At 25.9% G+C, this 23,725-nt stretch overlaps 4 protein-coding genes across 4 annotated transcripts; all 4 read left to right on the top strand.

The window, feature by feature from the left end:
• The first annotated feature begins 184 nt into the window (after positions 1-184).
• Positions 185-1,335, top strand: LOC101501676 (uncharacterized). Its single transcript, XM_004494189.4, has one exon. It carries the CDS (start codon positions 271-273, stop codon positions 1,153-1,155), a length of 885 nt encoding a protein of 294 aa, XP_004494246.1. The 5' UTR covers positions 185-270; the 3' UTR covers positions 1,156-1,335.
• Positions 1,336-5,679: 4,344 nt separating this feature from the next.
• On the top strand, positions 5,680-6,393 carry LOC101515208 (uncharacterized protein At1g08160-like). Its single transcript, XM_004494859.1, has one exon. The coding sequence runs from the start codon at positions 5,680-5,682 to the stop codon at positions 6,391-6,393; it is 714 nt and encodes a 237-aa protein (XP_004494916.1).
• Positions 6,394-15,618: 9,225 nt separating this feature from the next.
• On the top strand, positions 15,619-16,839 carry LOC101501355 (NDR1/HIN1-like protein 1). Its single transcript, XM_004494188.4, has one exon. It carries the CDS (start codon positions 15,868-15,870, stop codon positions 16,498-16,500), a length of 633 nt encoding a protein of 210 aa, XP_004494245.1. The 5' UTR covers positions 15,619-15,867; the 3' UTR covers positions 16,501-16,839.
• A 4,803-nt stretch (positions 16,840-21,642) lies between these two features.
• On the top strand, positions 21,643-22,636 carry LOC101514882 (NDR1/HIN1-like protein 10). Its single transcript, XM_004494858.4, has one exon. It carries the CDS (start codon positions 21,814-21,816, stop codon positions 22,492-22,494), a length of 681 nt encoding a protein of 226 aa, XP_004494915.1. The 5' UTR covers positions 21,643-21,813; the 3' UTR covers positions 22,495-22,636.
• The last annotated feature ends 1,089 nt before the right edge of the window (positions 22,637-23,725 follow it).

Here is a 23,725-nt window from a genome sequence, read left to right as displayed (position 1 = left end):
ATAATGAACGGTAGAGAGTATTTGAAAAAGAATAATTCAATAAAATCATTGTTTTATTTATTTATTTATTTATTACTACTACATCAATTAGAAACAAAAATAATAAAAAAAAAGAAACAAAAGACCAAACGATATCCCCGCATTCCTGTCAATCTATTTTTGTGTCATTCATTCATTCACAAAATATATAAAAAATAAAAATAGAGAAGAAAGTAATTGCTTCTCTCTTTCTCTCTCCGTTCTGATTGGGAGGGAGAACCAAGAAAAACCATGATGGATTCTTCAAACCATGGAAAATCCCCTCCAAAAGAATCATCAACCTCCGATCACCAACCCTCATCAAATAATGACTCATCTCCACCGCCACAACCACCACCAGTGGCCGCACCTCACATGATGTATTACCCACCGGGAACCGGTTACCCCAGTCACGGCCCACAACCACCACCCTATCATCCTTACCCACCACCGCCACATGGCTATGCCCCATACCCTCAAGGATACAATAACTATCCTGGTCCCGCACCATACTATAACGTTCCTCCAAACTATAACGCCGCTAACGGAGGTAGAGGTTTCTTTCGAGGATTCATAATGTGTTCATGTTTAATATTTACCTGTTTTTTTCTATCCTCCATTATCATGGCTCTAATATTACATCCTCAATTACCTGTTTACAAAGTTACATCTTTATCGGTAACCAATTTCAACACCACTCCAATTTTAACCGGTGATTGGAACATTAGTATCACGGTTCAAAATCCCAATGACAGGTTGAGAGGTTATTTTTCAGATTTTAAGGTTGATGTTGTGCACGAAAACGACGAATTAGCATTGAGTTATGTACCCGATTTTGAGTTGGAAAAACATGAACAAAAACAAATGGATGTGAAAACCTCGTCGTCTAACGGTGCATACGGCGTGTCGTTTCAAAAGTGGGATTTGGATAAAATTGCTAATGAAAGACAAACAGGTTCCGTTATGTTTGGTGTGAGGGTATCTTCTATGACTGCGTTTAAGTCTACCTCGTTGTCCACGAGAAATGCAGTCATACTCGCTGTTTGTGAGGGGTTAAAGGTTGTGTTCCAAACTAACACTGGCACAGGCACGTTGGATACTGGGGGTAATCCCGTCATTTGCCAACTTTATATGTGAAAATCAAATTAAATTAAATTAAATGTTATCATGCCTTTATCCATTCTTCATTTTCTTTTTCTTGTTTGAATGTTGAAAACAAAACTTTTCTTTTAGGAATTCAAAAACAGGATCTGAGTTTTATAGTGGAAACCCCCTTTTTTGTCGCATTATCATAATGTAAAACGCAGTCATAAAAGATCTAGATTTTATCCTAAAAATTCATAAGTTTATTATATTATTTCATTTTTTTTATGGTTATTTTGAAACTAATTATATGATATAGAGATATAATAATCTTTCATTGAATGTGTAAAATTGCTTTATAGTGTAAGAGACCATTGCCTTTTTTCTTTTATTTTTGTTTAGATTTTTTAGTGTAATTAAATTTAACGATATTTATCTTCAAAGTTCAAACCTAGCTATGATGTTTACTATGATGTTTTGTTAAAGTAATTATTGGTGCTGGTCTCATAAAAAATAAAGGGTCTGAAACATAATTGGTTGAAGAGCATCGAATATACAACTTACAAAATTTCTAAATTAAAAATCGCATGTTTCTTAATCGACAATTCTACCAAATGAAACTATTTTTATCCACATTTCGACAATATAATTAATTAACCATAACCATAAATTGAAGAAAAAAAATGCATTCATTATGTAAAACCTCTTGACATGTCAACTCACTTATTTCTCCAACCAAAAAAGAAAAGAGATAATAGCTCCATAATATAATTTATATCATAAACAATAATCAATTTGAAATAATTTTGTAACCCCGCCCCTCCAAGTAGAATTCCGTTCAAGGCACTTGGTTTCTTTTTATCATCTGGGAGGTGCGTAATTGATAAATGTTTGTGTGATTCAAGATTTGAATAAATCGAAAAAAATTGTTTGAATTATGCTTTTTTTATAGAAAGACTAATTAATGATCATAAAGATCACTACAAAGAGCAACAATAACATTACCTTAAATTATACCATTTCAATTTCTGCCCCTATATTGACGTCTCAATAAAGAAGCGAAATATACACCCCTAGCAAATAAATATGTCTACATGTTAGTTCTTAAGCAATCAAAATGAATCACCATAAAGGATCAATAAATTTCTAAGACAATTAATCGTTTTATCCGATAAAAAAATCGATGTCTCCAATTCATGACAATATATTTATACCATTAGATTATAACATCTTTAACATACTTATAAAAAATCATTAATTTTTTTAAAAAATACACATGTATTTACTTAGTAGCAATGGCTAAGAAAAATATCGCGTGAACTAAAAGTGAAATAAATATTCTTTAGAAAACAAAAATTTATAGAGTTAAAATTAATTAACCCTTTTAAAAACATTTCTTATAAAAAAAAGTTGTTTGATCTTTGCTCCTTTTAACTTTTTTGTTCCTGGTTAATGTAGAATTAGAGTAAAAATATATTTATTGAATTGAAAAATGTTTCAACATACATGTATACACTACATTACTAAACAACCAAATTCTATTAATACTCATATATAACTAAAGAGAAATGTTATTTAAACACATGTTTAGACACAAATACAAACACATATATTATATATGTATACATGCTTAAGAGACAATTTAGTCATTTTGAAAGTTATCTTTCTATTCCTCAAAAAATCCTTTCTCTCTTTCTTGAATGCTTCTCCATCTTCTTTTTCACCGAGAGCAATTTATGTCGTTTCTTCATTCTCTTCGTTTCTTCCTCTGTCGCTCGCTCGCTTGTTGCATCCAATTTCTGTCGTTGTTGTTCACTCGCTCGTTGCATCCTCGTTGTCGTTTCTTCTGTCTCTTCGTTGCATCCAATTTTTATCGTTTTTTCCTTCTCTTCATCTCTCTGTTTCATCTCTTCGTTTAGAACAATTTCTGTGCGTTTATGTCGCTAGCTCGTTGTATGTAACAATTTATAATAGTAGCCAACTAAGAACCACATCATAAACTTTCTCACTCTGGAATTAATTCATATTTTATGTTTTTTTTAGTAAGAGTCCAATTTAGTCTCTCACAATTTACCTGTGACCTAATTCAATAAGTGACAAAAAAAATCTAAATTAATTATTTACATTTTCATATCGGGATGCATTAGACCATACACTAATTCTTGAAATTCAATTGTTGATATTAATCACCAAAAAATTATTAAAACTCTTTTGCAAGAGTTATCAGATTATGAAAGGTTACAGATTATAAAACATCTCTATTACCGTTATCAATTTAGTTGATTCTGGCTGAAATTTTTAAATAATTTAATTGATGTGATGATTTTTTTTTTATTCTTTTTTGAAAACACAGTTTATATGTTGATGGAGAAATCACGTTCAATTTCAAGAGTACATTGAAGGAGAAGAAACATATAAAAATGTTACATTGACTCAAAATTGTATTATATTTATTTTAATTTATATTTTTATTTATCTAAAAACGTTATTCAAACTTTTAACCGTATTTGGCAGAGACTTCATACTAATTCACACAATATATAAGTTTTTCATTGTTTTTTATTTGATGGATATATTATAATTGAATAAATATTTTGGTATAGAAAATAAAATGTATGATGTTCTGACATTTAAATAACTAAATTGTTATATATTTTTAAATTTGAATGATTGAATTGGTAGACTTTTACAATTTCAATAACTCGGTTATATTGATTTACTTTATTCCTATTTTCTAATACCAAAAGATAAAAACCTGGTTGAATTAGTTTCAAATTTTCAAATCACTGTCCTATTAAATTTGTTTTTTCTAAAATATTTTCTTAATAAATATTTATAATTTCTATATAAAATAAATAAAATAAAGGCATAATACCTTTTAGGTTTCTTTAATTTAATTTCAAGTAACAATTCAGTTATTTATCTTTTTTTTCTTCTTCTCGATATGGTCTTTTATTTAATTTTAAGTAACAATTTAATAATTTTTGTCTTAACAACTCAACAATGTTATCATTTTTTACATAAACTAAGAAAATTCATCAAAATCTTCAAACAAAATACATAAAATTCATTACCAATTTCAATAAAATTGATATATATTGATCAAATTCAAAACTTAAATATTCAAATAAACATATATTTCTATATCCAACAACATCAAATAAAGAATGAAAATATGAGTTTATTTGAATATTTGAGTTGTGAATTTGATGAAATTTGTATTGTGTTGAAGATAATAATTAATTTTATTTAAAATTTTTAATAAATTTTCTGAGTTTCCATTAAAAAAAGATTAATATTATTAATATTTTAAGACAAATTATAAAATTACTACTTAAAATTAAATAAAATACTAACAAAAAAAATAATAAAAAAAAATTAAATTATCACTTCAAATTAAGTTAATGACCACATATATTAAGTCTAAAATAAAATATGTGTATTTTGGTTGCACAATTTCCCCTCTCGAAAGAGGAAAATCATAAAAATTGTTAGACTAATTTATTTATTGAGCACATTGATTTTCGAATCATTTATATCTTCCAGTTTTATTTATTGCTCCGTGGTATTTACGCGGGCGTATTTTACGGAAATGACAAAAATGACCTTAGTCTTATAACTTCCAGTCGCCTTGTACCTATGTACCAACCAACACGGAGCAAGATACTGGTCCATGCATGATCATGTACTGATTGTTCATTTTGTTTCATTTTTTAAGATTTAATAAATTTTAAATTGATGTGTCATATTCCGAGAATTGGCTCCTCATCCTAAGAAGTAGCGAGATATACATTCATAACAAATAAACGTGTTTACGTCTTCGTTCTTAAGCAATCAAAATGAATCACCATCAATGATCAATAAATTTCAAACACAATTAATCATTTAATCCGGTAAAAAAATTCATACACTATGTTCGAATTTATGACAATATATTTATATATTATATTATAACATATTTAACATGTTTATATTAAAAAAAATTATTAAATTTTTTAAATAATATACAAATGTATTTACTTAATATCAATAAAAAAAACACCGTGTGAACTAAAAGTTAAATAAATGCCCTTTAGAAAATAAAAATGTATAGAGTAAAAATTTAAGCTTTGTTCGTTTCACATTTAAAAAATTCTATTTTAATATTTTAAAATTAAAAAATTGATTTGAATTATTTATTTTTAAAAACTGTTTTGTAAAACTATTTTTAATATTATACTTTTTAAAACTAAAAAAATAAAACAGACAAATAGTATTTTTCTTTTAATTTTTCAATTTTTTTAACTCTCTAGTCAAAAACTGATTTAAAAATTAGAATTATGAAATAAATTTTTTTACAATTTTCTTTTTAAAAACAATTTTTTGAAATTTATTAATAAATAATTTTTAAAAAGTAAAACGTTTTTCTATTTTCTCCTTTTTACTTTTTTGTTCCTGATTAAGGTACGCATTTATATAGAAGACGCGTTCTAATCTTTATCCTTTGGATATTACGTCTCCTAAATATCTATTAATCTATTTATTCCTTATTACCAATACTACCTTGCATCACACAGTTTCACATTAATTCTTTTGTTCATGGCAACATCCTACGACAACAAGGACAATGCCTCTTACCCTCCACCACATAATCCACCACCTCCCAGTTACTCCGGCGGCGACTTATATCCTCCGCCACCGCCCACTTCTTATCAATCAACATACTATCAGCAACCACCAGCCGCATATTCCTACCTATCCTGCTGCTTCCTCTCAGCTATCACCGCCATTGTAACCATCCTCGGCGCGATTTTCATGATCGCGTATATCGTTCTCAAGCCTCGTATTCCTGAGTTCCGAGTCGACTCGGCCACTGTCTCGCTGAATTTCACCGGCACCTACCTAAACGCTAAATGGGACATGACAGTGATAGTTTCAAATCCTAACAAAAAACTTGACGTGACATACGACGACGTTTTGGCTGGTGTATATTATGGTAATAATAAAAATGATGATATTATAACTGCATTTCGCATTGCACCTTTTTACCAACCAACAAGGAGTGAGACAAGGCTCCCAGTTCATTTGGATGTTGTTGATGAGTATGTCAAAAGTGAGATTGGTAATAGTATTTTGGAAGCACGGGGTCGTGGAATTGTTCAATTTGCGGTGGTCATAAATGCTTTGGTGAAACTCACTGGTTTTTTCCATCCCAGGGATACTATCTTGCAGTTTAAATGTGATCCTTTGAACTTTGGAGTTTCTCCCAACAATACTTGGGTTTTATTGACTGCTGTAACATGTCAGACATGATCTACTTGTATATTGTGTTTTATGCCAATTTAATAAAATTTAAATTCATATTCCGATAATTAGCTCCTCAATCTTAAATAAATTGTTTTTCAGATTTCTCATATTTTTGGATTTGGAATACAGAAGAAGAAGATAATGATGACAAATTGCTCTTTCAACACATAGTGTCGCTGAAGACATTTCACAGATGGAGCAATTCAATTGATTTTATTCAAATTCAGGGAGGCTTTTGATGATTTCCTCTTCATAGAATTAATTGCGTTTTTTAAATAATAAATATTTATAGTATGCTAAAAGAAATTAATATTATTGAAATTTAACATTATAAGACGCATCAAATTTTTGGGTTTTTTAAATAATCTCATATTATAAGTGGGACCTTATCATCTATCTCATAAAAATTATTACAGTTGCATAAAAATAGTCTAACTTAACGTTTTTAATATATTTTTAATTTTGTTTTTAACACTATCTTTAAATTTATTTTATGAGCATCACTCTTAAATTATTGTTCTCTACTTTATATTTACGATCAAAAAGAAAATATTTTGACTAATAATAAGAATAATTTAGTAAAATAGCGATTCTATTAATTTTATTTATCATTATATATTTTTTCAATCTGTATAAAATTATAAAATATGACAATTAATATGGAACCAATGAAATATTCAGTTTTGAAACATAAATTAATCAATTCTATTAAATATCATATATTTTATAAAATTAATATTGAATATTTCCCTTGTAGCCACTACGGATGCTCCAAACACTTATATAATTATCTAATTAAATCTACTATTTAAAATAATTGTTCATATTATATTCAACTAATTTTTTTTATTTAAAAGATATGTTTGAACTAAAAAATTGAATTTGTAGGGATGCATGAATCTCTTACTAGTTTTATATAAATAAATTAAGAAAAATGAGAAATAGTTTAATTAAAAAAAATTACTTAATTATTCAGTTTTTTAGGAAAGTAGGAAATTTAATTATTCATATTATTCACAAGACCATCAATATTATCAATAAAAAATTATTGCACACTTTTTAAGAAAAATGGTCAGTGCAATTAATATTCTTAAAATAATATAAGTTTAATTAAATTTCCCGAGTCATCCTATATTCTTTTCTTACATCAATGATATTCATCTAAAAAAATTAAAGGCCAGTCTAAATTTAATTCATTAGTACTTTTGTAATAACAATATTAAATAGAAATTTTCTTTTAAAAAAACGTTAGCTAGAAATAGAGTAAAGATAGTAAAATGTTTAAGATAGGAAAGAAAAAAAAAACGATAGTCAAATTTTTATTATATTCAAGATAATCAGTTTTTTTATAAAGATTTAAACAATCAATTATATATGAGACCTGAAAGCGTAATTAATTTTGAATCATTAAATTCCTAATTATTACTCCTCTGACCTAATAATAAGCAAAAAAACATCGCAACTTTTTAATTTCAAATATAAACAAAAGTAATCAAATTTAATATATTAATATCGTTATTCTAAAAGTACCCTTTAATTATTTATTCTTTTGTTTTCTAAGATGAATCCATAGTTTCAATATAAATTTAATGTTATAATTATTATAATAAAGAATATTTTAATAATTGTTTTTAAACAATAAAATTTGGCTTATAAATAAAACCTAAGGAAGTCAAAGTTATATGTAGCATGTCCATACATTATAATATCAGCGTCCTTAATACATACGGCTTAATTGAAAGGTTAATTGATTTAGTTATTTTTTACGCAAGATTGATTTAGTTAGTATTAATAAATTTGTAATGTGTTTACAACTTTACCCTTCCCAACAATCCAGGTAGCACTGTTCCTCCTTTCATCGGGGACAACCCAAATATCTCATTGCACAATGCTATAGTTATAAAATTAGATTAAACTTTATTTGTACCTTTGATATGCAGATATATATGCTTCTATAGTGTTATTCGGATGTTGCTCGCATTATAACACTCAAATCCTAGACGAGTTTCTCGCCACGAGAATTAGGTGGGCTCTGTTTGATGGATCAGCTCTTTGTGCGCCATTTCAATGAAATGAAAGGTTACTTTTAATAGTTTCATCAACAAAATCACGCTATCGTCATAAATGTGTTAAACTCTTTTTTCATTTAAAGGCTGATAAACCATGTAGAATCACTTTGATTTTGTCAATATTTCTGCAAATTCAAATATACATTCAATTTTTTAACTAGTATGTCATGGTAAAATTATGCATTTGTACGTTATGGAAATAGAGTTCATGTGTCTCTCTAATTAAAAGTATGTTATGAAAAATTGACCTTAGATATAAGTTTATTTCAAATTACAAGATACATTTATTATCTTCTCATAAGCATACTTTTTATTAATATTGATAATTTAATTTGAAAGACTAAGAGTTAAATTATATATATATTCGTGTATAAAAACTATTTTATGAACATCCCAACACATTAAATTGATCACTATATTTTTTTTCTTCTTAATAAATATAAAAAGACGAATGAGTTTATAAATAGGAACTGAAGGTGGCATAAACAAATTTAACCAACTTCAGACATATTAAAAGAATCAATTAAACTCAATATTGCTTTAATTTAATAAAAATCATCCAACATTTACAAAAATACCCTTCAAGATAAAAAAATAAAAAAAAAATCCCCGTGTGTTGTTGTTTCAACTAAAAGTAGTATTTAAAAATCAAATTATTATTTAATGAAGGATATTGTGAAAAAAAAATTAAAAATCGTGAACGTAATTAAAATTTTATATATTTAAAACTAAAATGTATTTGTGTTATTGTTTATCTTGCAAAAATATTGATGTTTGTTACTTATAATTGAGATAGGAGGAAATAATTACACTTCTTTGATAACTATTATAAGAAGAAAACAAAAATTCAAATCTTGATCATATTATAAACAAAATAGTAAATACTTGTGTATTATTTATTGTAATTACTATTGATATACTTTTTATTTAATTCAAAATAATTTTATGTGAATAATTAAATATTTGATATTTTTTTTAAAATAAATATTTAATATTAAAAATAGACAATTTAATAGTTTTGCCTTATTTTTTGTATTAATTAAATATAGAAAGTTAATTACATTTCTTAACCATCGTAGAATTAGTTAGTTGTGATAACAGAGTGTAATAAATTTACAAATACTCTTACTAATAAGTGTTTTAAGAGTCAATATAAGAAAATAGAAAATAAAATTGTGCATTGAGAAGTACCATTTTTAAATTTTTGAGAAATTGAAAATACAATTTCTATGATTTTTTCTAGGTCTATTTGGTAAGACCCAAAAATCGAGTTAGGTAACGGTTATTTATGAGCTCACAACATTTCTTTATCAGCTAATTCAAGTATCTTATCAATTTATAACTTATAGTTTTTTTATTTTTTTCTTCCTATTTTATTGTTATTAATGTAACTAAAATTATTCTTTTACCTTTTTATAATATATTCGTTATAATTTAAAATAAATAATTTTAAAAACTAAAAATAATTTAAGAAAATAATGTATTTATAAATAATATATATATTTTTAAATTTTAAATAGTTTTAATACATATTACTTCCAGTCTTATATATAAGAATAATTTTAGATAATAATTATTTGATTCTATATATAAGAAAAATTACCACTTTTTAAAGTGTATTTATTTTTAAAATTATTTTTATACCTTTGTTTAAGAAGTTTATCTTTTTAATATTATTAATGAGTATTTTGATGTCTAACAGTTTTTAATAAAGATATATTTGTAAAAATAATTAAAAAGTTAAAACAATTAATTAATACATCAATTTGATATTTTTCATTATTTTCTCTTATAATTTGGGACCAAATAGAATAATATTTTATAGTAAATAATTTCAAATAATTTACTTATTTTAATTTAATATAAACAACTAACTAAAAAAATAAAAAATAAATATATCAGATCAATAAATAACTTATTTATTATAATTGTAAATTATTCATAAAAAAATAAAATTTTAAAATAGTTAGTTTTCTGAAGTTAATAATTTATTTATTTATTTTAATTTAAAATAGATAAATAAATTAAAATTATATTAGATTGATAGATAAGTTTTAAATTAAATTAAATTATTACCTTTAAAATAATATATATATATATATATATATATTAGTTAATAAAATTTATTTTTAACTAAAAACATCATTTTATGTTATTTTATATATTTAAACAATAGTTTTCTCAAATATTTAAGTTAACTTTAAAATTATTAGCTATAAATTATCAATTAATTTATTGAACATTATTTTAATTTAATTATAAATAAAAAAATAAAAAAAAGAAGTTAAAGCAGGAATTTCGGAAGCTCCCAAAAAGATCTTATTGGGAGTACAAACATAGGGATCTGAATCTAATCCTCAATGTGAGTGCAAATAGATGAAAGGATGAAACAAGTCACTCTTTTTAACATCTTTAGCAATGTTATTGGCTGGCTCGGCCACCACTTGCCTATTTCGAGTATCCTTTTGATTTCACTTTTCCCGAAATTTGTTCTCTTTCTCTTGACACGTGTTCGTCAAAATTGGATCCTTCCATACCTACATACACTCGATTTTAGCATTTTATTTTATTTATTCAAAGGTAAAAAAAAATTGATTCAAAATTGTACTTGTGTAATTTGTGTTTCAAATTTTTTTAATAGTATAAATTATGTATTGAAAATTTTACTAACAAAAATATCAGGAGTTATAACTTTTCAAAAAAAATTAAATTGTGAAATTTTTTGTAGTTAATTTTATACTATTGAAAATTTTAAAATTTGAAATTTTTATTATGTAAATTTTTTATCTTAGATTTTTTTATAATTAATTTTTTAAAGAAATTTGACTCTTGAAATAATTTGTTAAATAAACCCTAGTGAGGTCTTAAGTGGATAAGTAAATCTACAACTTCAGATAAACTGAGTTCCTGAAATTAATCATTTACAACACTCTAATATCATCATTTATAAAATATAAAATATAAAATTAAAGTCTTCTTAATTGAGACATATCGATCATTCAACTAGAAATTTAAAATTTTTGATAGTTATTTTTTAGTATAAAATATTTTAAATATAAAATTTTTAATTGAAATTAACTACAAATTTTCAATTAAAAATAACTTCCAAAAATTTTATTTTTAAAATTTTCAACATTCAAATATAATTATTGAAAATTTAAAAAAATGAAATTTCCTATTAAAGACGTTCATAGAAAAAAATTATTTTATCAGATATTTGGAAATGTGGAGGTATGATTAAGAAATTTGAATTTGTTTTAATTTTTATAATTCATTTAAAGATATTTTAGTAATTTAAAAAATAAAAATTATAAATAAGAAATATAAATTTAATTCTAAGAGTACAAAATCTAATTTTCGGTGTTGGTATGCTTTCTTTGTTGAACTATTTACAATATATTCGGATGCACAAATAAAAATAAATAAAAAGTTCAATAGTAGATCAACTAATTGCTACAATAAAATATTTTGTTTTACTCAACTATAATAAAAAATTCAAAAACAGTAAAATCAAAAAATTTAATTTTTAAAGATTGATAAAATATTGTTATTATTAAATCAAATATTATTAAATTAAATGCTATATTTTATATTGAAAATGGAGATCTCATAGTTTTATAAATTTTTAATAATATTTAATATTAGGGAAAAAAATAAATAAAAGTCCAATCATACACATACATCGTACATGTACTCCATTTCGTCTGAAAAGAACCTTCTCTTGTCGGTATGTCTACCAAACCCACTTATTAAACATAAATTATTCGTAAAGAATAAGAAATAATTGATTTGAGAGGCAACGGTAATATATATTATTCATTCTATCTTATAATAAATGTTATCTTAATAAAAAAAATCAATTTAAAATAATTGATATTTATAATTTTTAATGTAATTTTAATTTTTTATCCTATTCTTTGAATATTACTATTTATATAAATTATAAAGTGTTATTATATTTTACATTAATAATAATAAAAGTTTATTAATATTTAAAATAAATAATTTAATAAAATAATTTCTTTTATTTTTATAATTATTATATTTTTTAATATGTGTGATATAATAGTAAAATAAAAAGAGTCCAAGACATATGTTTATGATGAACTCTATCTAGTAAATTAAATATGTGAATGAAGTGTTTTTTGAAGAAAATATATATAAAGGAAATGCCATAATATTGTATTTCTTCCATTGTATATATCTTAAGTTTATTGTTTTTTCACACGCATATATATATATATATATATATATATATATATATATATATATATATTATCATTAATATTTTTAAGATAATTATTTATTTTATAAATTTTCAATACAAATAGTATAAGGACAAATGTTAATTATATTTTGGATTTCTAACACATTCATTATTAACAAATTTAAAATAACAAAACTCATAATTTATAATGGTGTGCTCATCTTAACTTGATTTTAGACTCTTGAAATAAACAAATATTATAGAGAAAAAAATATAACACTAATTAATAAAAATATATTTATAAGAATAGTAACTTTTATTTTTTGACATTTTGAGTATTTCTAAAAGTTATATCATTGTCCTCGTAAGTAAACTTAACTCAAATTTACGATAACAGAAATAAAATAGTATGAAAGTAAACGGCCTTGATATATTTTTCCAGGAATTATACTAGTATAAACTTTTCTTGCACCAAACCACAGTCCACATGTTTCAAAGTTCGGATACTACTGTGTGAAATAGGATGGCAACAAGTTGTATCCGTTCTTAAAGGTGACATAAAGTTGACTTATATGCAGATATTGTTTACATTTGCTTCTATACTTTGAACTTTCAACGAAAAGATTATGTGGAGTTAATTGCTTCTTAATTAATTTAGGTAAAAGGGAGTGATTGATCTGTAGAGACATACTAATGGTAGTGTCCGGTGATAGCATAAGCATTAGATTTTTAATGTATCTTTTCAATCAAATTTCTCACTAAATCAAGACAAGAAAATGGCTGCTTCCCTCTATCAATAATCAATTTATTTTTATTCGACTAAGTATTGGTGTAATAATACTCATCCGTGCCTAATTATAAGATTTTTTTTCCTTAATGATTCCTAGTGTAAAAAATTAATGATTAAAATAAAATACTTTTTGAACAAATTTATTATAAAACTATTTTTTTTAAATATTTCTTAATTTTTTTACATCATGTAATAAGAGACATAGGAAAAAAATATTTAAATTAAAAGGTATGGTAAATACTATTATAATTAATTCATACAAATGTGAGGTAATAGGTTCGAACTTGAGACAAAATATTTAACTTAATAATATCATCATTTATCAGTTTAGCGGAACTGAAGAACAACATAGATATAATTTACCTTTATAAAAAATAAAGAAAAAAATACTGCATCAATAATAATTTAATCAAGAATGTCAGTTATTTCAATTAAATTTTTGAAAATTATTTTTAGAATGATTAAATTAAAGATGGTGAAGTTGATTATGATTTGCCTATATATTTTAGTACATCAAACGTGTGACATATTTTTGCTTAAATTTGAGTCTGAATATAGTAATTAATATCTTTTAGAAAATTAATCAATTATTTTGATATAGTTTTTGTTTTTGCAAATAAGTTGAATATTATAGAAGAGTGTTTGAAAAAATTGTGAGAGGAAGAGAGTATTTTTTATATCTCTCTATTGTTTTCTGTTTATTTTTTCTTTCTAAACCAAACAATGCATAACAGGGAAAATCAGAAGCAAAATAAAAAGATTATAAAAAAAAAGGTATTGTACAACTAATTTTGAGACCTAGTATTAAGAATAAAGTTCCATAATTTGGTTATATTATCAAAGAAAATAATGAGAGTTGTTGTCTTGTTTAAATAATTAATGGCATATTGAATTTTTGTATTTTATACTTTTGTATTTCAAAACATATACATACATCATATCAATGTCCTACCTAGCTACTGAATTTCAAAGCATATGCTCTTTTTGGTTATAAAAACATATGTGCCATTTTGTACCTTTGTAAGTTTGAATATTTTACAAAACGTAAAGCAACCCTTTGTTGACTCTAGCAAGCATAAACGTTAATGAAATCAATGTCATCATTGGTGCATCTTTACACAGAAAATAATTATAAATTAATATTAAAATTTATAAATATAATTTATATAATAATAATAATTTTCAACTTAACGGTTAATTTAAAAAATAATTATTCAATATAATATTATTAAATAAGTATAATTGTAAAAATAAGTAAATGTAATTGAATTTATATTATTAAATATGCACTGTTTGAAATTTAGTATGAATAGCCTGTTTTTAATCCAACACTAGCTATCTTCCTCGTCATGCTTTCCTAACTTTGAATACTTTATTTCTACTCTCCTAATCATTTTTATTAATTTATTTTAATCAATAATTCCTTTCTAAAATACACTGAAGATATCAAAATTCTTAGTTAACACTAAATTGTTGAGTTAGAAAGTAAACCCCAATGATCAAGCGACAATTGATCTAAACACCAATGATCAAGTGACAATTGATCTAAACACCAATCCAATACACATTGGAGTTAACTCCTCTTGCAATAATATCTTGTCCAGCCTAATTCCATCACACCCAACTAAATGATGGATCCGGATTGGTTGCAGACAACCCATAACTGCATTCTCAAATTAAAATTTAATATTTTAAATTATAAAATTAAAATTAAAATCCTTAACTGCAATAAATACATGAGAAACAATTTCGGTAAATCCAAATTCCTAAATCATCCAGGCTTGCTTAATTTGTTTGAGGTGAAAACAGGACAGTGGGCACATATCAATATAATAGTGCAGGAGCTAATGTAATGAATAAGGATAGGGATTTAACAATACCATTTTACTTTTATTCTTTAGCTGAATTTGATATGAAAAAGACATCACATTTAATTTAGCTGGACAACTTTTTACTTAATAATAGAAAAATAAAAGAAAGGAGACAAAAATTGATATAAATAAAAAGATGTCAATTTCAATTAATTTCAACATTCCAGCCTACAGACTTATTACTTATACATGTCTAGCAAATTAGTCTCACCCAATTATAATTCATGCAATATATAACATGATCTTATCACATTTTTCCGAACACATCATCACTATTATTTATAAATAAATAAACTACAATAATATATGTATACTTATTACACTCATTCAACACATATATTTAAGTAAATTTGCATGTGTTCTGTCATGTTGAAAGCGATAATCTTCCAACCGATCTCCACCTTCTGATTTATTCTAACAAAAACCAGTCCACCATCACTCAAACCTATTTCCCACATCTCTTACAAAAACTTCTCAAACCTTATTTCCTCTAACTAACTATAACACCAAAAAAAAAAAACACAAGTAGCACCACCTTAAAGCATGTCGGTAAAAGAATGCGACCACCACAAAGGAAAGAAACACAAACTCTTCAAGAAGATTTTCTGGGGAATAATAATCTTCTTATTCATCATACTAGTCACAATTCTTATCATATGGGCAATCTTAAAACCCTCTAAACCTTCTTTCATTCTCCAAGACGTTACCGTTTACGCTTTCAACGCCACAGTTCCAAATTTCCTCACTTCAAATTTTCAAGTCACAGTTTCTTCACGTAACCCCAACGACAAAATCGGTATCTACTACGATCGTCTCGATGCTTACGTCACTTACCGGAGTCAGCAAATTACTTACCGGACCGCCATACCTCCGTCGTATCAAGGCCATAAAGATGTCGACGTTTGGTCACCGTTTGTTTACGGAACTAACGTCCCTGTTGCTCCTTATAACTTCGTTGGTTTAAGTCAGGATCAAACTAACGGTAACGTCCTTGTTATCGTTAAACTTGACGGAAGGGTTAGGTGGAAGGTTGGTGCTTTTATCTCTGGTCATTACCATCTTTATGTCCGTTGTCCTGCTTTTATTACTTTTGGTCCTCAGAGTAACGGAATTGCTATCGGAGATAACGGCGCCGTTAAGTATCAGTTGGTTCAACGGTGTACCGTTAGCGTTTGATTATTGATCAACGTTGTTCAGTTCAGTCAACGCCGTTAAGTCCTCTGTTCTTCTCTGCTCCTTGGTGCGGTGATATATTACTCTGTTTAGTATATTGTTTACATTTACATACGATATTTTTCGTTTTTATTTTATTACACGTGTTCATTTTTATTTTCATCCACGGTATTTGAAATTGTACATTTTGTTGTTATAGAATACTAATAATTATGTACTTGGAGCTATATGAAAAATTGATGGAGGAAACAGAGATGTACTAGAGAAAATTTGCAAATATGTATTGTAATACTTGCTATTTTAGCTAAATCAATACATTAATAAATAAATTTTTTGTGTCAATTTGGATATAGAAGATGTGTGTCTCGTGAAACATCTATTGGTGGTGTTATTTTGCTTTCTTTTTTTCTTAAGAATATTCATGAATATAATGAATGCTTCTTTTATTGTTCGGCTTGAACTGAATCATCTCCCCTTTTGGTTTATCTTTGAATGGTTATGTTTATGCATGTGTATATCCTTGTCTATATTATCCGCAACTTGTTATATTATTGGATCAATAATGAAGAGTGGTGTTTTTTCAAAAAATAAAATAATGATGAGTGATAAATATAATTAATTTCTAAATAAAAGATGCATATTGTTGGACTAGTTCTTTCTTCATTTCTAAAATTAAACTAAACCAATTATAGATTTTAAGTGTGTACGATATATGTGGAAAAGGACTATATCTTTGTTTTCTCACTAATTATCACTAAGTAACATGTATTTATAGCATATATTTATTTGGTAAATAAAGTGTATATATATGTATATATGCTCGCGTGCAATTTTAAAGACTAATAATATCTAATAAGAGATTGATATTTTTTAACATACATATTTTTCATATGCATCCTTTAGAGATCTAATATGTGATCAAATGGTTAAGGCACCAAAACTTACACATTTTGTGCCAAAATATATTTGGAAAAAATTACTTCCAGATTTTTTTTTCTCAAAAAGTTGTTAAAAAGCCTATTTTCTTAAAGGAAATTAATTACATATATTAAGGTCAATGATTGAAGGATTTGTTTATATTAATTCCACATGGCATAGTGATGGTGGTGGTCCTTTCTAGCACCTTCACCTACCTAAAGAAAGTGGTTTTGCTTATGTCATGGGTACAATTGGATGGCCCTTAGAATCCATTTCTGTATTATATTATTCTATGATGAAATAAGAGCGTGGACAACGAAACAGAACACATGCATATACTTAGCATCGAGTAGTTTGAACTCAAAATACGGATTTGGTATTTTGATCACCGTCAAGGTTTGTGCATATTGAAGGAACCTTCTTTGATTAGTCAACACTCAAAACCATCCACATCATGTGCATGTGATGGATGCCACTTTGATAATGACTTACTCCTACCACACTCCATTCGATACACATCAAATTAAGGTCTACGAATTTAGCCCTCCCATATATTGGAACGTCACCCTTGTATTATTGTATTTTGCTTGCTTCTAATGAGACAATAATCGACCACATGCTCTTTCTGTTAACATGTTGATTTGACATTACCATGATCTCTCTCAACTCTTTAATTTTCACTATTTGTTTTTTCATAATTTTTTGGTTGAAAATATAGGTGCCTAACATATTATATAAGAAGAAACCACGTGTCTTCAAATATTTTGTTATTGAATAATAACGTAACAGAACCAAAGGTATATATGAGAATTTTCACCTATTTTTTACGGGAAAATATAATTTGATAAATTAAATCAAACAACCTTACAGTTTTAATGCTCAAAAGCCAAAGATACATTCTAAGCAAAAATTACACTCCTAGTTAATAATCAATCTAAATAAATGGTTCATTGACCATTATAAGTCTAATTCTACTCTAGTCAGGACAGATTCAAAACACTATAATAAAAGAAAAAATAGTCTATAATATTTTCATAAGAGTATAGACTTAAAGTAAATCTTGAAAAAAATTATAAAGACATATTTGTTCTTTAAGAAATGAAAATTGTCAATTTGCTTCTAAAATTATTTAAATGACAGACATTTTATTTCTTCATAAGACACTAAAAAGGATTATCTTAAAGTGATAATTGAATTTTGGGAAGTGGGTGAGGGCAAAACTTTTTATCTATGAGAATAAACTTAAATTGATAATGACTTTAAATTGCATTTCAATTAAACAATTAAACATATGGAAATTCAACAAAAATGTAATGAATTTTTTAAACTCAACCGTTAAATTAAAAAGATTATTGAGTAGATCGACTTTATAATTTTTTTATAAAATTTAAAACTATTTGATTTTTTATTAAATAATTTAAATGAACGTATAGTAAATATTAAAAAAAATATAAATAAATATCGAAAGTTAGACTACACAGCTACGAATTTTGAATTTATGTAAAATTTTGTGTGCTCTGGTCATTAATATATTATGTCAATAATCAATTGTTAAATTAATAAAATTCATCGTTTATATTGAATTATTAAACATAATAACTTATTGAATTATCTAACAAATAATCTCTAAATAATTGAATGTCAAAATTACTTATTTTATAATTTGTAATAAATGGACTCCGAAAGTATTGAGAGAAGCTACTCAAAACAGTTTTTAAAATCTATAATAAAAATGAATAAAAACTCTTAGAAACGATAAATTTGTATAAAAAAAATATTTTTTTAGAAAGTTGTAGTAAGTGTGGTCTAAGTTGAAGTATTAAAATCAATCACTCTCATTAAATTGCAGTTCAAAATGATTTTATATTGTGGGTGCTTATAAATTAAAAAATTTCTTTTACACTAAACAAATTAATAATCATTTTTTTTTTCTTTTATCATTCTTTTCTTTTTTCATCTTTTCTTATTCTACTAAACAAAGTGTGAAAAAGATAGGAACTAAATTGTTCCGATTTAATATTCTTGAGGATTAAAAGTTATACTTTTTTTTTCATTGACTAATTTAGATCTCTTAGTTTTTGTTATAGACTAAAATTGATCTTTACTCTTAATAATTTTAACTATTCTTATTACTGCCACATCTATTAAGATAAGTTTTTCTACTTTAAAATTAATAAAATTTTATTTGATTTCAATCAATAACAATTTTTTAAAGAACCTTGATTATGAACATACTATTAATAGTATTAATGACTTTGTAAAAAAAATATATATATAAGAAGAAAGAATTCTTATGGCCTCATTCTCTTACTTCTTCTAGGGCACTAGAAATATCAGGACGAGCCTGTTCTTGGATCTCCTCTTAACATCCCCCTCAAGTCCAAAACATTTGTATTTTTCTTTCTTCTTTTTCAGCCTGAATAATGGAAGTACCTCAAAATAAAATGAATTGCCAGTTATTTTAGGTCTCGTAGATAGCCTCACAGGATTCAAAACAGACAGTTTAGTTTTGGGCCTAGTCATTATAGTCACACATTTTCTTTTGTCTATATTTGTGGGCCTAGTTTTGTTGACCATTCACCCTGTAGCCCAACCCAATCGGCTTGCCTTACTTAGTTAGTAAAGCTCAAATATTCCTCTTCCAATATAAAAAAATTATGCTTATTAACAAAAGAAGTTCAAATAATAAATTTACCCAAATAAATAAGTTATTTATATTTATTTATCCTCGCAATTATTTATATCATAAGAGAAAAATATAATTTACCTTTTCCAATGATAAATTAAATAGAAATATTTTAGAGAAGAAATCATTCATGAATATTAAATTTTAAAAATGACCTTATATAAAGAGATAAAAAAATTAAAAAAGGGTTTTATAATAAATATAAGAACAGAAAAAGGTAACAATCAATTAGAGTAAAAGCTCAATTTTCATCTACTAGCAAACAGTTATAAATATTTTTTTAGTTTACTTTTCTTCTTAAATAAATGAGACTTTAATTTGGGGTTCGATACAAAGTAAGTAAACTATAGTAAAAAAAAAAAATGTTTTAACCTAGATTTGAACTCAAGTTTTGTTGAAAGATTATAAATATAAAGACGGAAATTAATCGCTACTCTTAAAATAGTAAAAACCAATTTTTATTTAAATGTCAAATACTTGGATAGTGTGATCGCAATTCGCAGCCATGCTTTAACGAAGAGGAAGCTACATTTAAAACTGGTGGCACCCAAGGGGGAATTTACGAAAGCTTCTTTGATCTTGGTCAACACAATCCGCCATTGATAATTTCCATACCAATTGAATTAAATTAAGCAAAGTACTCAGAACCGCGTAGATCCCACAAAATCAACATTACAGTGCCATTCCCTTTTCTATTTATATATAGACACTAGTATCTCACAATCACAATTCACTGCCATATCTCGATTAAGCAAATTATGTTTTTTTTAATAAATTTATCTATTTAATTTTAACACTGATAATTAAATAAATTGTTAATATAACTAAAATTAAAACTTTAATTTTAATTAAAATTACAATAATAAACGTCATTTTAAAAGAGAACACAAAATATAAAATTTAAATGTTAAATCTAAGATATGACAAAACTAAATTACATATCATGATTATTATTGATTTAATTTGATAATAAAACATGTTAATGTTTACATGTACCATGAAAGTCTCATTTATATAATAAAGTTACATTTTAAAAAAGTGTGATTAAGTTGCGATGCATTACTTTCTTAATTTCGTGTGCAGATCAATTAAGCACTTAATTGTTTTTTAAAAGATGATGCCAATACCTAAATTGACGTTTAAAGGCTACAAATATGTCAACATTAGTACTCTAAAATTTTGTTGATTATGTAATTTACATCGAATTATTCAATACTATATATCTTTTATATTTAATAATTTTAAATTAATAGTATGTTAGGGATATGATATCTAACAAAACTCGAAATAATTAATAATTTACCTTAAAAAATATGTATAATAAATAGAGATGTTAATATACACACGTGAGATGTCAAAGTCTTGGATAATTACAGTAGCAGCCATTAACGAAGAGGAGGCTACACCTACAATTTTTATGAAAAAAATGCACTAACGCACCCAAGCCTTACACCCATATGCACATGAAGGGAATTGTTTAAGTTCAAAGGAGTCTAAGACTATGGTCAATACAATCACCCATTGATCGTTTCCAAACAAACACAAACACTCATAATGCCTTTTCCTTTCTATATATACGCCCGCACCATTCCTTCCTCATCTCACAATTCACAATCACAACAACATTCTCTCTTCTCTAACTTAATTTATTTATCACATATTCACATTCCATATTTATTACTCCGTGTTAATTAATTAATTCATCACCAAGTATGCAGCAGCAGCAACCACAGTTAAATGATGCTTACTATGGACCCACCATTCCACTTGCCCCAAGGCAAAACTACTACTCCAACAACCGTAACAGAAGTTGTTGTAACCGTCTCTGGAAGCTTCTAATCACACTAATCATCCTCTTCGGTCTCGTAATCCTAATCTTCTATCTCATCGTTCAACCACGCGCCTTCAAATTCTACGTCACCGAATCCAAACTAACACAATTCGATTACACAAACAACACACTACACTACAACATGCTCCTCAATTTCACAGCACACAACCCAAACAAAAAACTAAGCATCTATTACGATAAAGTTGTGGCACGAGCATTCTACCAAGGTTCTAGGTTTGCTAATGTCGATGTGATCACACACATGAACTCGTTTCGTCAAGACAAGAACAAAAATGATTCCATGAGTGGCGTTTTCTCGGGACAGAAAGTGTTGATTCTTGACAATGATCAAGTTACGGAGTTAAAGAAAGATAAGAATGTTGGAGTTTATGATATATATGTGAAGCTCTATTTTAGGATTAGGTTCAGACTTGGAGACTCTGTTTCTAGCAAGTACAAGCCTAAGGTTAAATGTCACCTTGCTGTTCCTTTCAGCTCTAGCAATGCGACTGGGTTTACCTTCAAACGACTTTTGCCTACCAAGTGCGATGTTGAGTTTTAAGCTTATTTCTATGAATTGGATTTGAATTTGCTTCTTTTACATTCGAACATTTTTTTTAAGTATGTGATTCTAATAATTGTGATAATGTTTGTTGTAATTTCATTTATTATTTCATTGTATGATATATAATCACATTTGAGAATTGTCTATTGATCTAATTAAATAGTATTTAATTTATCTGTTTGCAAATTAGGTAAGTTTCTTTATAATAATTATCATATATTAAATGGTGGTGAAAATAAACTATAAACTATGTGACGGGACTGTGAAATTATTTAATAAATATTTTTTTTTATAAATAACGTCATATATTAAAAATTAAGTGATTGAATTTAATTGGTCATTAAACTCTTATTAGGGATAAATTGTTCAAAAAAAAATCTGACTTCAAATTTTGATTTGAAATATTATATGTCAGACTTAACTTATTTTTTGATTGAATCTTAAAATTACTTAAACATTCTTTTTCTAAGAATAGAGGACTGTGACCTAAAAATTGTTGTGACAGTCATATTTCAATGCTAAGTTTTTATTTTTCAATCTTTAACAAATACTTTTAGAACACTTATTAATATAAAACCTATTTTATATATCAAACCTTAGAGGTTGAAAAACTCTGAATACAATTTTTTTTAGTATTTCGTTTTATATATGAAATGTTTGGAATTATTGTGTACCTAAAATTACATAAAATAAAATACTCTAAACAAAAAATGTGTTTCAATTTTTTAAAATCAATAAGTCTGATAAAATAAGAAATACTCATTTGTTGGGTTTCAGATTTTAAGGCCAAGATAAAATAATAAATACTCATTTGTTGGGCTTAATAATAAGGTGACTTTCAATTTTATAGATTAATTGATATAACCCGGACCGGCCCAAAGCAAGCAACTAAAGCACTTGCATTATTATTAATAGGTCCATTTTTATGTAAAAGATAAATAAATCTTAAGTACTTTAGGCCAATTTGGTTTGAAAGGTCTCATTTGCACATCATCGTTTGTCTAGTATAATTCCTTGTTTCCAAACTAATAATTGGACTATTATTGTGAGGAAAAAATACAAATTAAAAAAGGGGAAATTTACATTGTCTTATTTTTTGTTACAAATTGGAAAATTAACTACTTACAGACCTGTCCATTATTTGAGTCGATTATTTACATATCAATACTATTGTATATTTACCAATGAGGTTGTATCTAGCGAAAGAAAATAATTATTTTCAATAGAG

Source organism: Cicer arietinum, chromosome 3 (genome assembly GCF_000331145.2).
Source record: "Cicer arietinum cultivar CDC Frontier isolate Library 1 chromosome 3, Cicar.CDCFrontier_v2.0, whole genome shotgun sequence".
NCBI classification, from domain to species: domain Eukaryota; kingdom Viridiplantae; phylum Streptophyta; class Magnoliopsida; order Fabales; family Fabaceae; genus Cicer; species Cicer arietinum.
Note: the sequence above shows the minus strand (reverse complement) of the source record. Positions and strands in the feature narration are given on the sequence as shown.